Source organism: Chrysemys picta, chromosome 4, assembly GCF_011386835.1.
Source record: "Chrysemys picta bellii isolate R12L10 chromosome 4, ASM1138683v2, whole genome shotgun sequence".
NCBI classification, from domain to species: Eukaryota; Metazoa; Chordata; order Testudines; family Emydidae; genus Chrysemys; species Chrysemys picta.
In genome coordinates this window covers 47,423,670-47,441,635 of record NC_088794.1, presented here as the reverse complement: position 1 = coordinate 47,441,635, position 17,966 = coordinate 47,423,670, and the positions used below count along the sequence as shown (strand labels likewise).

Sequence of the window (17,966 nt, the reverse complement as noted above, 5' to 3'; positions counted from 1 at the left end):
ATTTCCCTTTGGCCTATTGTCAGCACTGAAGGTTTTTACCAAGTGCATGGTGAGAGCAGCAGTTTATCTCTGCCATTGAGTTGTCCAGATGTATCCATACTTGGACAATTGGTTGGTACAGGGCTGCTCCAGCAGCATATATCAGATCCTCCATTTGTTCAGCTGCTTAGGCCTGATAATAAACAGAAAAATCAGTTTAATCTCCATTTCAAATAAGAGCTCATTAGTGCAGCCCTAGACTCAACTTCACTCAGTGCTTATCTTCCCCAGCCAAGGTTTCTGGCTACACAGGACCTCTGTGCAGCATTCAAAGAAGAACCACAAACCACAATACAGAACTGCCTCAAGCTTGTATGGTGCATGTCTTCCTGTACATATGTGACCCAACATACTGGGATCCATCTCTGGGGTATGCAGACATGGCTAAAGTCAGGCTACTGCCCTCACATACACCATCTGTACAAATTGGTATGCATCACAGCCAGAATGTCATCATCCCTGGATTGGTGGATGGACCAGAACAATGTGTGCAGGGGAGGTCCTATTCTGACCAACTGTCTCCTCTGTGATTTTGGTAATGGATACTACTTCTTTAGGCTGGAGAGCTCAGTTCTGGGGTCTGCAAGCTCAGGGCATGTGGTCCATTCATAAGGTCAAACTACACATAAATGTTCTTGAATTGCATGCAATATTTCAAAAGTAACAGCAGTTCCTGCCATACAATCAGGGCAAGACTACACAGGTGCTCACTGACAACACCACAGCTATGTTTTACATAAACAAGCAAGGGATTATCAGGTCAAACAACTTTTGTCAGGGGGCTGTAAAGCTGTGAAATTTTTGTATATAGAATTCTATAACTCTCAAGGCCTCACACCTGCAGGGAGTTCAGAATTGCCTGGCAGACCAGCTAAGCAGATCATTCAGCCTTGATCACGAGTGGTGTCTCAACCCAAGAGTAGTAAGATCAGTACTTTGGGTGCAGGGAATTCCTACAGTGGATCTGGTTTCAGCTCAGCAAAACAGGACATGTTATAAATAAGATACAAGAAGTGGGTGCAGCTTAGGCCTCATCCTAAATTCCTATCCAAGGTACTATCTGACTGTCTCCTAAATCAGCCAATATACTTACTGGTCTTTTTTTACCGTAAGTCACGTGCTCATGAAGATGAACAAAAGCTGTATATTCTAGATGTATGCCAAGTTTACCTAAATAGCACTAAGCCCTTTCTTCCCAACTCTTAGTTTCCTATGTGGAAAGAATGAGAGATCCTCTTGTACTGGCACAACAACTCTTTTTAAATGGATTGCCAGCTGCATTGCTATGGTCTATACTGCTGAAGTTTGATGCCTCCTGTGAAATTGTCAGCACATTCAATTAGGGCACATTTGGCTTCTGCTGTCATGGGAATCATAGGGTTAGGAGTGACTGTAAGGGTCATCTAGTATAACCCTCTGCCAAGATGCAGGATTTGTTGTGTCTAAACCATCCAAGACAGATGGCTATCCAGCCTCTTCTTGAAAACCTCCAGTGAAGGAGCTTCCACAACCTCCCTAGGCAGCCTCTTCCATTGTCCTATTGTAAGAACAGTAGGAAGTTTTTCCTGAGATTTAATCTAAATTTGCTATGCTGTAATTTGAACCTATTGCCTCTTGTCCTGCCTTCTCTGGCAAGAGAGAGCAACTTTTCTCCATCTTTTTTATGGCAGCCTTTCAAGTATTTGAGAACCACTATCATGTCCCCCCTTAATTTCCTCTTTTCCAAACAAAACATACTCAGTTCCTTCAGTATTTGCTTATATGGCTTGCATTCCATCCCTTTGATCATCTTTGTTGCTTGCCTCTGGATCCTTTCCAGATTCTCTACATCCTTTATATACATTGGTGATCAAAATTGGACATAGTGTTCCAGCTGAGGCCTGCCCAGTTCTATCATCTCCCGTGACTTGCATGCTAGGCCTCTGTTAATGTAACCTAAAAGTGCATTTGCTTTTTTGTAACATCATCGCATTGCTGACTCATGTTGAGGTTGTGACTCACCACAACTCGCAGATCCTTCTCAGCAGTGCTGCTGTTAAGCCAATTATCCCCCATTCTGTATTTGTACATTTGGTTTTTCTTCCCTAAGTGTAGCACCTTACAATTATCTTAGTTGAATTTCATTTTGTCGTCTATAGCCCAATTCTCCAATTTATCAAGATCCCTCTGAATTTTAACTCTATACTCCAAAGTGTTGGCAATCCCCCCTAGTTTTGTGTCATCTGCAAATTTGATCAGTTTTCTCTCTATTCCTACATCCAGGTCCTTAATAAAGATATTAAACACCACCAGACACGGAACAGATTCCGGTGGGATCCCATTTGAGACCCCCCTCCAATCTGACATCTTTCCACTAATAGTTACTCTTTGTTTGCAGTTGTTTAGCCAATTATGTATCCACTTAATGGTAGTTCTGCTGAGCCTGCATTTCTCCAGCTTACTTATCAGCATGTCATGCGGGACTGTGTCAAAAGCCTTGCTGAAGTCCAGGTATAGTATGTCTACCACATTCTCCCTATTGACCAAACCAGTTACCCTGTCAAAGAAGGAAATCAAGTTGGTTTGGCATGATTTGTTCTTCGTAAATCCATGCTGGCTGCTAGTGATTAGCCCTTCATCCTCCAGGTATTCACAACTTAAATGTTTTATACATTGATACCTGGGAAGCTACTAGAGCAGAGTCAGGCTGACTGGTCTATAGTTCCCTGGCTCCTCCTTTTTCCCCTTCTTTAAATGTTCCTATTGTTAACATTTGTAGAGTGGTGATGTGGTCCTCTGTACATACCTTTGCTAGCCATTATGCAATTACTGCAGCATCACAGGATGATGTGAATGTGGGGAAAGCAGTCCTACAGCCCCAACTCATCAGATTCTATCATCTAAGATTCTGGTATGAAAAAACTAAAGGAGGGGTAGGGCTGTCCCACCAGTTATATCCCTGGGCTCTGATCAGAGGGAAGCTAAGATGCGTGTGTAGCTGCCCCTACAGGAACTGCTAGGAAAAACTCTCCAGCACCCGTGCATGAGATGAATACACTCTTACAGTGGAATAGACATACAATGCATCTCAAACAACAATTACAAGGAAGTAAGTAACAGTTTTGTATTTATGTATCATAAGTAGTTTAAATACTTCTGTAGTATAAGTATTTTTCCCTTTTACATCTTGTGGTAACAAAATAAATGTTATTTAATAAAGGTTCAGAAGACGAAAGATGAATTTTCTAAAGTTATGTCTTGTTTGGGAGTCTCTAAGGCAGACTCTGTCCTTTTACTTTCTTTCTCCACCTTCCCTCCGTTCTCCCTGAGTCCTCTCTCTTGTACTCTCCTTTCGCAGCTGATTCTATTTTTTTTTACATCCATGAACCTAGATTTGTCTTATATTGTGTCTTTGCACCTACATTGCTTTCTTTCCTGTAACACAGTCAACATCTTTATCATTCTTCACTTTCAAGCTTTGAGACTTTTCACTATTAATCTTAACCTTGATTGGATTGTGTCCAATACAACACGCAATGGGTTTCCTCCTACTGTTGAAAACTGAAATAGCCATGTTCAGCCTACATTAAAGCTGCTTACACAAGTGTGTTCTACTGTGACATTTGATCTTGGATTACCATACACCATACAAATGGTAGAAACTAAAAACAGAGACTTTCTCATTTTTAGGAATAAAATTGTTATTCATTACATAAATCAGGAAAATGTTCACAAAATTTGAGCTTGATAACAAGAAAGAGACTCCAATCCCACAAACACTTTTCAGCACACATGTAAATATAATCCAATAAGAAGTCACACTGAAATCGATAGGACTGTTCATGGGGGTAAAGTTACAACTGTGCTTAAGTTTGTAGGACTAGTACCATAATGAATACTTGAGCATATACTTGCCCACATCCCAGCCAGCCTGGCCAAAAACAAAATATAAGAGAAAAAAGATTTGATCTATTTCCATAATACAGAAACTTGCTTTCTAAATGAATAAATTTAAAATTCTAAGAGTTTGAACAATCAACGTTCTCTGTAGGTATTGTTAAAGAAAAATTAACTCATCAGTTACATACCCAGTAAAATAGACAGATAACAAATATATACTTAACTATTTGGTTACCATTTATTCAATACACAAAGTACGCTCACCTGCAGAAAAAACAGCACACGTGTCTAACTTTTTTGAATATTAACATTTGACAGACAGTGGATTAGTTAAATATGCATGATCAGAGATTTCACACAATTTAATAAAATCACTGGAAATATGCTATGGGTCTATAAAGATGCTTACTCAATAATATGGTAACATCCTGTTATATAGAATGATACGGTGATTATCTTACTGTGTTTCACTGATATAATGATTATTGTTTTGTCTCTGATCTTTACCTGGCAAGGATTTGTAAACCTGTTAAAACTTCCTAAATAAATAAATGGTTTAATATTTATTTATATATATAGAGAGAGAGATGAAAAAAATGTATTTAATATATTTTATATTTATAGTTTAAATCATGAATGGTATGGTATGATATGAATCTATAAGCATTCGGCAATATTAACAGATTAATTCTGCATTCTTAGTATGTTACATATTTTTTTATATTATGTAGCTTCACAGGATAATGCAGTTGGGTGTGGTGATATCAGAGCTCCTTGAGAATGGTTCTTCAGTTATGGTTTGTTTGGAAGATGGTTGGGATATTACTGCACAGGTAAGCTGCTATTACAAATTTGTGAATGGTGGGGGCTAGTAAACACCAAGCATTAGATTTTTGGCCAAGTAGCTGTAATTTTCTTAAAATTTAAACAACAAATTACTAAATGCAACCTATCCTGGCAGCAGGGAAAAGGCAAGGGCTACCTGGATCTGTCACCACTCTTCATCCATTTTGATTTTCTAATCCCAAACAAGTCAAAACAGTATGCTTTCACCCAAGGTCTTGATGGCCCTGCACAATTCAAGGGCCTAACCAAGGTCTGCAGCCCTGTGCAGACTACTGCATGAGGAAAGGCTAAAATTCACCACAAGAACTTGCTTAACTTTGTGGCTGAAACACATTTTGGCACACAAGGTGAGTTGATGGGCATTACACCCTTATCTCTACCACTATGTGTTCGAGAGACTCTTTCCCATGCACACTCACAGATCTGACCCTGTAGCATCTGCTGCCAGGACAAATTACCAAAGTATAGATCTTGTGAAACAAACCATGCATTAATTGAAAAGCGACAGCTGAACTCATTCAGTGAGTAGATTGTGCCTGTGTAAATGCATCATAATCCAAAAGGTACATACAGCAAATCGGTAATTCCGTCAAATCGTTTGAGAATCTGACACATAACTCATAGCTCCGTACAAACAAAAGCACAAATGAAATTTAACACTATCCACTCAGCCATTTTTAAATTATAAGGGAGGAGTGGAGGGATATATGTATAGACAGAGCAGAAAGAGGCCCAGTGCTGCCTTTTAGCCACTACCAGCTAACTGATAAAGGAAGGACTGCAGGTAACATGGCATCACTCCAGAGGGTATAGTCCACCACCTTCCAGGTCCTTTTCTGCAATCCTCTGCCAGCTGAGATGGCCAGCACCCATTTTCTAAATGTTTGTCATTCTTGTCTATTGATAAAATGTTTTTAATTTAAATTTAAATTAAATCTGGCAAATATTGTAGTGATTTCTGAATTCTGTAATCACTCGAATTTGCTTTTTTCCCCCGAATTCAGTAAAACCTCACTTTAGTTGAAGCTCTTTTATATGAAACTTGCTCTTATTCAAATTTGGATTATTTCTGCTATTGTAAATCACTTACTTAGTAACTTCCCCAGTTATTCATAACTTAATATATTTTAATGCTTTTGACGTCTTGCAGTATATAAAAACAAGTTTAGAACATTTCAGTTTGTTGAACAAAACTCTAGTTTTAAATATGATATATCTAATATTAATGCCAGTGCACTCTGTTTTGTGATCTAGGTGGTGTCTCTGGTGCAATTACTCAGTGATCCATTCTACAGGACACTTGAAGGCTTCCAAATGTTAGTGGAAAAAGAATGGCTCTCTTTTGGTCATAAGTTCAATCAGCGTAGTAATGTGACCCTCAGTTGTCAGGGTAGTGGATTTGCTCCCATTTTCTTACAGTTCCTGGACTGTGTGCATCAGGTAAGCATAACAAATCTATGTCTATTCAGTGTTTGGAAAATTGATGCATTGAGCCATCATTGCAGACCTATTAATAGATAATGCATTGAAAAAGAAATAGGGACTTCCCTTTCACTCTTATGAGAGAAGATTTCCCTTTTTGCAGGAAAGAAAGGGAAAATAGTGAAGCTATTGGTAGAATGATAGAACGTACACTGTCCCTCATAAGTAGTAGTAGCTGGTATTGTGTATCATGTAAGGTGATTTACAGAGGGATTTCAAATAGAAGCTCTGTGAGTTAGAGGCAAGCTTCACGTAGTACACAAAGGAGCTTAAATCACAAGAAGGCTATTTACTGAGCTGGTGCAGACAGTACATTCATTTTCTACAAAGAGAATGTCAGCTGTCCTGTATGTGGCAGCCAGCTCTTCTCTTTGCAGGTAGACTTTTCACTCCATCGGTTTTGGAAGCAGAAGAAGCTTATACAATAATTATAGAGTTGGTGGTGTTTCAGAACTCTTCAATAAAACTTCAGCTTGTTACTTCATTTCTGCTTCATGCTAAGGTCCACAGATCTGTTACAATTGTACTTCAGCCAGCTTGCATCTTTGGGACAGAACTAGACCTGTCAGTCATTGACAGCAGAGGGATGCCCCAGCACCTGAAGTTCCCTACCTTTTTTCTGCCTCAGGTGGCCAGCAGCTCAGCCAGCCCATCTTGCTACAGAGCTTTTCTGAGGGAAATTCCAGTTTTTATTTAAAATGTTTAGTCTAAATTTCAGCTCAGTAATGTGCCTGTCTCATTCCCAGCTGTGTCCCAGGGCAGTTTTTGATTTTAGGGAGATTGTCTTCTTAGCTCTGCTTCCCATTCTGAGATGTTTGCAGCAGCTGGGGCTGCTACAGGCTTCAGGGAGCAAGCTAGGTTGAGAAAAGCCAGAGACAAAAGGAAGGGTCTGTGTCTCCTGCTGCCCCTTAGCAAGTGTCTTACTGGGGAGCTCAACCAGTTCTGTGGGCAGGACCCATTTTCTCTCTCTCAGCCCCATCTGGGAGGGGTCATCTACCCCCTTCTCCAAGCAGGAGAGAATGCAAGAAAGATTAAAGAAGCTGTTCTGCTAGACAAGAGGCAGCTCAAGTCAAACAAGGTTACCTCAGCCCCCTTCTCCATTCAGCAGCAAAGGAGACAAGAAGGGAGGCAGGATTGGAAAAGAACTTGGCTCCGAGGCAGGCATCCCTTCCTCCCTCATTACAGCCCTGATGCAGCCAATGCCAGAAAGTTCTGTAAAGCAGGGATTCTCAACCTTTTTCTTCCTGAATTCCCCTCCCTCTCCGTCCCCCCCCCCCCCCCCACATGCTATAAAACCTCCACGGCCCACCTGTGTCACCACAACTGATTTTCTCCATATAAAAGCCAGGTCGGCATTAGAGGGTAGCAAACAGGGCAATTGCATGTGGCCCCATGCCACAGGGAGCCCCATGAAGCTAAGCTGCTCAGGCTTCGGCTTCAGCCCCAGGTTGTGGGGCTCAGGGCCTTAGGTTTCAGCCCCATGCAGTGGGGCTTCGGCTTTCTGCCCGGGGCGCCAATGAGTCTGATGCTGGCTCTGCTTGACGGACACCCGAAACCTGCTCACGGCCCCCCTGGTTGAGAACCACTGCTGTAAAGCATTTTGGGGCTACATGTTTCATTTGAAAGACATTACAGAAAACAAGGCCCTGAGCCTGCAACCACTTTTGCCCCGGGATAACGTCACTCCCCGCACAGTGCCCCTGCGCTCAGCCCCGGCTGGGAGCGTTGCCAGGATCAGGGCCTCACATTTCACTGTCATAATTACCAACAGGCCCAAGCTGCCCACCTGGGCTCCATGCATGGGGCCTGAGCCTGCCATGCGGCCCTGCAGGGCAGCTCAGGCTCCCTGGAGGGCAGGGTTAGAAGGGCCAAGGGGGATTTCGCCTTTCGGGGGCCGGTTCCAGCCCGCTGCCGGGGGAGGGGTGCTGGGAGCAGGGGCTGGCCCAACTCAGGGCTACTTTACGCGAGGGGTCAGTGAGAGGTGGAGAGGGGCCCGCATGATCCTCAGCCCGCGGCTGCCCAGGGTTCAATCACTTCCTACTGCCTCGGAGGGCGCAGCCCTGCCCCGCGCCTAGTTGGCTGCCGGCGGCGGAGAGGGGTGGGGTGATGCGAGTTGCAGCAGGGGACAGGGCGGCTGGAGCGCAGCGCTGCTGGAGCTAGCGGAGCATGCGGCTGGGGTGCAGCGGCCCGGGGGCAGGCTGGCCATGGGGGGGCTGAAAGAGGAACTGCTCAAGACCATCTGGCATGCCTTCACCACCCTGGACCTGGACCAGAGCGGCAAGGTCTCCAAGTCCCAGCTCAAGGCAAGTGCGGGAGGGAGCCTGGGGGCATCAGCTGGGCTGGGGGGAAAACGTCCTCCGCCCCACCCTGGGGCTGTCCCTCTCCCTGCCTTTTCAGGCAGGGCTGCTGCTGGCAAGGGATCCCGGGGATGGAACAATAGCAGAGGCTTTGCAGGCTCTTGCCCTGGGGCCTCCTGGCTGTGATTCCTTCCTTTCCTCCCCCCCACCTCCACCCCCCCGCCAAGAGAGAGCAAGAGGAAGGAAGCAGCTTGTGACCATCCCAGGGTTGCTGCTGCTGGGGAAGCAAAATCAGCAGCCTGTTTTTTGTTCCTGCTCTTCACAGGGGTGGGGGTGGAGAGCAGGCGCCTGTGAGCCTCTCGCAAAGCCCTGGGACAGTTGTCTCTGGGAGGCTTGGTGCTTTGGCTCCATTGTGGCACTGCTGGATATCCCGGTCAGGACAGCATCAGACACATTGACACTCTCTTGAGATGGCCCCAAAATGGTGGGGCTGACTTTGAATACAGGGAGGGTCTGGAAACCTGTCCGGACACACACTTGGACTGTCCTGGACATAGTACCCTGGTGTCCATCTTTGCCACCATATAACTCTGTAAAGTCACTTGGCGCCTCCCCGGACCCCTGGTTGAGAACTACTTCTGTAAGAGGCTTTTGGGCCCAGCCTTCTGGTCGTGCTGCCCCTCTGTAACAGACCTTCCCTTTCAGGATGCCTACTCATATATTGAGGCAATACATCCAGTGGGGAAACAGAACTATCTGGCCCATGTGAATCCCATGCAGTAGGCTGGGGTAGAATTTCTGGGGAGCCCACCATTGGGCCCCAGGCTAGATTCTTCCTTGAGAAGGGGTGGCATGGACCTATGGCTTTTCCAGTTCCTTTCCACCACCCCTAGTCCGGGACAGAACTCTTCTCTGTGCATAGCCTTTCCAATGTTACTGCTCAAACTTTGGCTCTGAAAATAGTTTTGTAAATCGTTTTTCTTAGATAGTTAGCTTAGTTAAGTCTAGTTAGATAGACTAGGGGGTTCCTTGTTCTCCCACCATTTGGTATGCCCAAGGTTTCAAGCTTCAAGCCCTGTCTGTCCTGTCCCTGGTTCTTTCTGACTAGTGACCATTGCTAGAGCTGCCTGTTTTGCCTTGGGAAATCGCAGGTTCCTTCAAAAAGTGATATCTGTTGCTCATTTCCCCTTGTACTAGGCAGTCTCAAGAGTGCAGATATTTAATGGAGATGTCCTTGAAGCCCCAATCTGATCCTGCCCCCTCCTGATCCCCATCTCACCGACATGAGCCTCTTGGCAGTGTCCTGCCAGCACCAGCGCTCTCTAGCTAGGAATCCTCCAGCAGAGCCAAGGACTCCACTAAATGGAGGCATGAGGAGGGTAAAGATAAACACCCTCATTAAAAGAAGGACAAACCACTCCATACGTCCTCTAAGAAAAAGCCTGCTTCTCCTCTTCTCTTACCACCAAGTAAGACTCTGTGCCACAAGGCGGGTTCAACCCGGAGCTCACAGGCAGCATGGGATCAGCATCAACAGAACTGGGAGCTACCACCATTCCGAAGCCATCTCTGACAGGGCAGGACTGACCCCTGCATCACACAAGGGAACTTTCACTGTCTGCATTGATGGTACTGCACAGTACAAATACTGCTGCATCCAAACTCACACTGATGGATCCATCCATACCCAAGACTCCTGCCAGCTCTCCTCCCATTAGACCTTGATATACCCTTTTCAAGGATCTGGCGATTTACACACATCTTAGATCACCAATTTTTCTGACCCAATTCTATCCTTGCACCATCAGCACATCATTTGCCAATCCTGAGCATCAGTCATGCCATAAGTGCTCCAACACCATCGGTAACCTATTCGCCCATTCCTGCCTCTGTCTGTACGGTCTTAAGACACATTGTACCATCAGTTCCACCAATAGAGTCAAACAACCCCTACTCCAATGGTTCAGAAACAGGACTTGATCCCAGAGAGGACTTCCAGAGCCTCCCGGATGCCTCCAAGTCCTCATGACCCACATTGTTGGGCTAGAGACCAATGGTACCCCCCTCCTTGCCGCCTCATTGTTATGATCCCGCCCATTGGCCATACTGGGGCTCCTGTGATCTGTACTTTTGGGCCCCAGACTATGAGGACCCCAGCACTGCTTTCAACAAAGATCACCTCCCGAGCAGGAGCAACTGATACAGGATTCAACTGATAAAGAATTAAAGAAGGGTAATATAATTAATGCCAATCAGAAAATGAATCCTGTCAAACTAACACATCTCTTTTGATGAGCTTACAAGTTGGTTGATAAAGGTAATAGCATTGATGTAATATATTTAGTCTTCCGTAAGACATTTGACTTGGTACTGCATGACATTTTGATTAAAAACCTAGAAAAAGATAAAATTAACATGGTGCACATTAAATGGAATAAAAATTGGCTAACCGATAGATCTTGAAGTGTAATTGTAAATGGGGAATCATCATTGAATTGGGTGTGTTTTTAGTGGGGGCCTGAAGGGATGAGTTGTTTTGTCCCTGTGCTATGTAACATTTTTATCAATGACCTGTAAGAAAACAGAAAAATCACTGATAAAATATTCACGTGACACAAAAATTGGGGGAATGATAAAAAAATAAAGAGAATAGGTCACTGATACAGAGCGATCTGGGTTGCTTGGTAAGTTGGGCACAAGCAAACAACATGTTTTAATATGTAAATGTATACATGTAGGAACAAGAATTTAAGCCATATTTACAGGATGGGCAACTCTATCCTAGATAATCAGCTGAATATGAGCTCCCAGTGCAATGCTGTAGCCAAAAGGGCTAGTACAATCATTGGATGCATAAATGGGAATTTTGACTAGGAGTAGAGAGGTTATTTTACCTCTGTATTTGGCACTGGTGCCACTGCTGCTGGAATACTGTGTCCAGTTCTAGTGTCCACAATTGAAGAAGGATGTTGATAAATTGGAGAGGGTTCAGAGAAGAGCCATGAGAATGATTAAAGGATTAGAAAGCATGCCTTATAGTGATAGACTCGAGCTCGATCTATTTAGCTTAACAAAGAATAGGCTAAGGGATGACTTGATTACAGTCTTCAAGTATCTACTTGGAGAATAAATATTTGATAATGGATCTTCAGTCTAGCACAGAAAGATATGACACAATCCAATGGCTGCAAGTTAAAGCTAGCCAAAGTCAGCCTGGAAATAATAATTAACCATTTGAACAATTTACCAAAGATCATAGTAGATTCTCCATCACTGGCAATTTTTAAATCAAGACTGGATGTTTTTCTAAAAGATCTGATCTAGGAATTATTTTGGGGAAGTTCTAAGGCCTGGGTTATACAGGAGGTCAGACTAGATCAGTGGCTTTCAACCTCTGCAGACTAGTGTACTCATTTCAGGAGTCTGATTTGTCTTACATACCCCCAAGTTACACCTCACTTAAAAACTACTTGCTTACAAAATCAGACATAAAAAAGTGTCACAACACACTGTTACTGAAAAATTGCTTACTTTCTAATTTTTCCCATATAATTATAAAAATCAATTGTCATATAAATATTGTACTTACATTTCAGTGTATAGTATAGAAAGCAGAATAAACAAGTCGTATGAAATTTTAGTTTGTACTGACTTCGCTAGTGCTTTTTATGTAGCGTGTTGCAAAACTAGGCCAATATCTAGATGAGCTGATGTACCTCCTGGAAGACCTCTGCATACCCCCCAGGAATACGTATATCCTGGGTTGAGACCTACTGGACTAGATTATCACAATGTTCCTTTTGGCCTTGGAATTGTGAATCTACATAAACACGGGGAAGCAAAGTCCAGCCCATTCTGCAGGGAAGCAATCAAGTTCTGAAACTGATGCATTTAGCATCAAATTATCCTCTCAACAGTGCACCTTTTAGAAGTAATATACTCTCTGGTGGACAACCTCAGGAGGCATTTTCACAAGGATCACAAGTGGAAGCTCCGCTCTTTGGTGATGCAGTATATTTTACGACAAGGAAACAAGAAGTGCCCAGCCTACTGCTCTCGAGTTGTCCAGGGGCACAATTCAAGAGGGGATGTTTTCCTGGTACAGTGATTGGACGCATTGATTTCTGCCTTCCCTCCCATCACCCTACTACTTTGTGTCCTCAGGAAGATCAAGCAGGACAAGGGAACTGTAATTATGATAGTATCATGGTGGCCAGTTGTGGTTCACCACTGACCTATGGGATGGCCTGTTGCCTATACAAATACCTACAAATGTTTTTAGACCTACTGTCTCAGAATAGAGGCAGGAGCATCCATCCCAACTGGAGATCCCTCCATCTCCTGCTTTTTGGATGGACAATGAATTTAGAGAGATCCTGCTCACAAGAGGTCCAATCTTGTGACCTCAACCTGGTGCTAACTGCACTCGTGAACCTGCCATTTGAACCCTTGACCTCTTGCTCCCTCCTACACCTGTCTATGAGAGGGGCCTTGCTAATGGCAATCACCTTTGCTGAAGGAGAGGGGGAGCTCAGGGCCTTTATGGCAGACCCTCCTTATACAGTGTTTCACAAGGATAAAATATCCCGAGATTTCATCCCAAGTTTCTCACAAAGATACCTTCTGAATTTCACCTGAACCGAACTGTTCACTTGTCTTTCTATCCCAAGTCTCATGATAACAGGGAAGACAGGAACTTCCACTTCCTAGATGTACAAAGAGCTCTAGACTTCTACTTACACAGGACAAAACCCTTTCGGAAGTCTCCAAGATTGTTCATCTCCATAATCAAGAGGATAAAGGGGTAAGCAGTCTCTTCTCAAACATTCTCTACATGGATTTCCAGCTACATCCTCCTATGCTATGTGTTTATAGAGGCGCCTCCTCCTCAGAGGGTCAGGGTTCATTCAACTAGATCCCAAGCTGCCTCGGTAGCATCCCTACAAGTTATTCTCCTCTTGGAGATCTGCAGAGCAGCAACTAGGGCACCATTCTCACTTTTACTAAACATTATGCCCTGCTTCAGGTTTCTGCCAAGGATGCTTCCTTTGGTTCAGTGATCCTACAATCAGTGGTGCAGAACACTTCCTACTCCCCTCCTCCTCAACATGCACTGCTGGGGAGTCATCAACAGTGAATACCTAAAGGGACCAGATCTTGAAGAAGGAAAGTTACTTACCTTATAGTAACTGGAGTTCCTTGAGATGTGTGGCCCCTGCGGGTATTGCATGACCCACCCTCCTTCCCCTCTGCTCGGTTTCTCACTTGATTCACAGTAGAAAGGAACTGGAGCAGCGGTTGGTTCACACCATCCCTCATACTCTCAGTTCAGAGTACAAGGAGGTGTAAGCATGGACCAACGAACACTGCTATTGAAATATTTTCCATTCTCAGATGCATGGTGCACATCCCCATCCACAATTAAATTAATACCCATAGGGACCATGCATCTCAAAGAACTCCAGGTACTATACGGTAAGTAGCCTTCCTTCCCACCTGGGCTGGCTCTACCATTTTTGCTGCCCCAAGCAAAAAAAAAAAGCCGCTCAGACTGCCAAAGCAAAAAAAAAAAAAAATCCGCTCGGACTGTGCCGCCCCAAGAATGGACGGAATGCCGCCCCTTAGCATGTGTCGCCCCAGGCACGTGCTTCCTCCGCTGGTGCCGGAAGCCAGCCCTCTTCCCACCAGGAATGCTTTATTGTGGATGTATTTGAGTGTCGAAGTAAAAAAGTCAAGTCTCTGTAGTACAACGTTCTCAGCATATTCAAGAAAATGAAGTTTTGTAAACATCTCAAATGCTTCATTAGGGCATCAACCTTACTCCAACCCTGCAAGTCATTGAATACCTTGGAATCTCATTTTGCCCCTTGCTGCATTACCCAGTTTGAACCTCCACAGGAGGCATTGTTGTGTGTCCTATCCATTAGAGTAGGCTTCCAGTGGCTACGATCTACAATCAGATGAGGTTTTTAAATTTGAAGTTGGGAGCCTTCTCAAATGACCCACTATTGTACTTTTAATTCAGACACATACTCCTCCCAACTGTGATAGCATTAATTCCCTAAGGAAATCCAAGAAATATTCCTCTTTTGGTTAAGCAGTATTTAGGAGCACTAATAATCTCAGGTAACAGCAGTCAGGACTCCAGTACTAAGATCTGCCAGATGGTAATTTGCTCACCAATTTCTGCATATTGGTCATCCAATCTTAGCCAATGCCATTTCCTTTCTTTTGGCAGATGTATTCTCCACACCTTAATGCCCAGAGGAAGATGTATATTACAGGCAGAGCCAGAAACACTGGCTATTATTAAGAGTGTGTGTGTGTTTGAGTAGCAGCCGTGTTAGCCTGTATCCGCAATTTTGTTAGTCTCTAAGGTGCCACAAGTACTCCTTGTTGTCAGTAGCTACCGGTGTGGTGCTCTGCTCTTGTTCGATGATAAGTCGGCTGCATGCGTGTTCCCTCTGTGTGCTGCCCCAGCTCTGCACAGATAGCTGACACAGCAGACCCCGAGAGACCCCCCCAAAGACTACAGACTCTAGTAAGGTACGAAGGAACCCAAGCCAGGTTTATTGTCAAACGAAGCCCAGCAATAGTTTCCCATAGACTCTACAAGACATACTACGAATTTGTGCCCCCTGGCAATGGACCGGCTCAGTAAGTGGCGGGACTTTCCTCTGCCCCCTAGGCCGGACAAAGATGTGCACTCCGGGACATACCTTTATACAGTTACAGGACAGATTACTCATCTCTACTGATGTATTGAGGTACAGACCCTTGGCTCATTAGGGTGCTGTCTCCCCTTTTGATCATATTGTTTCAAACAAACAGATTTATCCATCATGCTGTCCTTTTGACCCTGTCTTTAAGATGCACCTGCCTGTTCCTTATTATCTCTGTGGAGTGTTCTGATGTCATCTTGGCACAAGTTCCTCTTATTAGCACTTATATGTGGATGCACCTGCTTCTAGCAGCCCTCTTCTCGCCAACTGCTGTGAGTGGGGCCTGCCTCTGGCTCACAGCCCAGCTTTTGCTTAGCAATGCCTGGAAGTACTTTGCTTCAGGCTTCAGGCCTCAGACCGGGCCTCTGACACAAGAGTTTGTTTCAGGGCCTCATTTTACTACACTCCTGTTCCTTTTATATTTATTTATGTAATTATAATGTGCCTTGTTTTGAATTTCCATATTTAATTATCCTGTTTCCCACCTTGGAAAGAGACTGCTATGAAAATCCCAGTGTAAGGGATCTGTGGACTTTAGCACAAAGAATAGGAAAATTTATCCATGCTTACCTGAAAATTTCCTTTCTTCTGGTAATAAGGTCCACAGATCCGTCTCACCCTGCAGAAAACGAGATCATCCAGAATAGAGATGGAAATTGATATCCAAGGATTTAAGTTTGTAATCATTAAGTAGACTGCTCTACAGTAGGAGAAATAGATGTTTTTCCTCCAAGTATATGTAACACCATCTGTAATTTAAGAAATTAGATTTGAATTATCCTGGCCAGGGAAGTTGTCTCAACAGGAGGGAACTTCATGTTCTTCTGTTGCCAGTGATTGAGAGGTCTGGTTCTGCCCCAAGCTGCAAGCAGGATGAAGTATACATCTGTGGACCTTATTACTCAAAAAAAAGGAAATTTTCAGGTAAGCATTGATAAAGTTTCCTATTCTGCCCATCTTTTTCTAATGCAAAGTTGATGTAGCCGTGTTGACCCAGCATATTAGAGACAAGGTGGGTGAGGTAATATCTTCAACTTCTGTTGGTGAGAGACAAGCTTTCAAGCTTGCACCGAGCTCTTCTTCAGCTCTAAAGCTTATTTCTCTCACCAACAGAAGTTGTTCCACTAAAAGCTATTACCTCACCCACCTTTTCTCTCATCTTTTTTGGCCAATTTAAGTGTTTCTATTACACTCCAAGCTACATTTCTCTCTGTAAAATCAACTATTTATTTTTTCTAGGATCAGCCATTCATTTACCAGAATTAATATTTGTATAGTTTTCAGAGTAGCAGCCGTGTTAGTCTGTATCCGCAAAAAGAACAGGAGTACTTGTGGCACCTTCGAGATTAACAAATTTATTAGAGCATAAGCTTTCGTGGACTACAGTTGAAGAAGTGGGCTGTAGCCCACGAAAGCTTATGCTCTAATAAATTTGTTAGTCTCTAAGGTGCCACGAGTACTCCTGTTCTTTTTATTTGTATAATGTCCTTTAAAAATAAGAGTAAATTATCTATTTGTTTTTGCTTTGGCTAGTGAGTATCATTTAGATAGTCTTTAGGTGCCACCGAACTCCTCGTTGTTTTTATATAGAAAAAACTATCTTTATAATTAATGTGAGGGTATTTTTAAAATACAGTAGCAGCTTCCCGTATGTGGTATGGTGTATTTCTTTCTTACCTATTTTTTTTTTTAGTAAGTGATACAAATTATTAATATTTTGAACAGACACACTTTACACAATAAGCTGTATTTCTTGCCTTTTACCTTAGTGTTTAGTCTGTGCAATGTATATTATACACCTCTTAGCCTCTGCTTAGCAAAAGGTTGTAGGCTAAGTATATGATATAGGATCATAACTATGAATAAATTATCGAGGAGTAGTTCATAAAACTTTCTGAAGATAGTCTTTTAGCCCATTATGATATGTTGTTGACTTAACAAATTCTAACAATATTGCTACAGATTTCAAGGGTATGATTTTTGAAAGTCATCCAAATGAATATGTATGCTTACATAGAAATTTGTCTTGAAGAATCTGATCCTAAATATTTGTACTATGGTGTTTCTATGAGTAGTGCCCTATGTTAGTTTGTGTGCAGCTAGATATATTATTATTATATATTGTAATCAGACAAGAATTTGATCCTAAAATTTAATATATTACAATCTGATATTCAAATATCCCATAAATAAACACTGAGGAGAAACATTTGGTCTCTCTTTAAATCTCTTTTTTAACCATTCGTTTCAGTTTTAACATCTTGAGTGCAATAAAACTTTAGAGCCAATGTGCATAAATTTGTCAGTTGTTGAACTAAAGTTACAAAGAAAACATATGAAACAGTGATTCCTAAATTAGAACTGCATCATCTTTTAAAAAGTCATTGTTTATGCCAGTATCTCCAGGTGTCAGCTAAATTATTAATGCTAAATCATGTTTCACAATAGAAACATCTGGCAGATAGTCTCATTGCTTCTAAGAAGATGGGGTGAGTTAAAATGATGTCATTACAGGAAGCTCCCCTTATTTTATACTTCAGCTATATCTATTTGGTATTTTGATAAATATAGCTCAACTGTATACTGAACAAATGATGCTCCAGAATTTAAATAAAATTCTCTATCAATTTTAGGGTCCAATCCTGCAAAGAGTTACATATGTGAAATACTTTGTTTACATTAGTAGTTACAATGAACTAAG

The 17,966-nt window shown here is 42.9% G+C and overlaps 1 protein-coding gene and 1 long non-coding RNA gene across 14 annotated transcripts in view; one reads left to right on the top strand and one right to left on the bottom strand.

Annotated features, from left to right (window-relative positions):
* Positions 1-17,966, bottom strand: part of LOC112058966 (uncharacterized) — a 177,431-nt gene that overhangs the window by 118,102 nt on the left and 41,363 nt on the right. The window contains exon 2 of one of the 3 annotated variants that reach the window (XR_006176548.2): positions 15,836-16,014. The exons of 1 other annotated variant lie outside the window; for it this stretch is intronic. This is a non-coding gene — a long non-coding RNA (uncharacterized LOC112058966). Of the gene's footprint in view, positions 1-15,835; positions 16,100-17,966 lie in introns of those variants that run through there. One more of the 3 variants, XR_010600517.1, reaches the window with a different exon arrangement.
* The window catches only part of SBF2 (SET binding factor 2), a 570,707-nt gene that overhangs the window by 523,629 nt on the left and 29,112 nt on the right, over positions 1-17,966 (top strand). For 9 of the 11 annotated variants that reach the window (XM_065592221.1, XM_065592216.1, XM_065592217.1 and 6 more), the window contains 2 exons: positions 4,650-4,751; positions 6,019-6,204. In XM_065592221.1, the coding sequence (XP_065448293.1) occupies positions 4,650-4,751; positions 6,019-6,204 (288 nt within the window). Of the gene's footprint in view, positions 1-4,649; positions 4,752-6,018; positions 6,205-9,740; positions 10,861-17,966 lie in introns of all 11 variants that reach the window. The other 2 variants (XR_010600515.1, XR_010600516.1) reach the window with 1 other exon arrangement.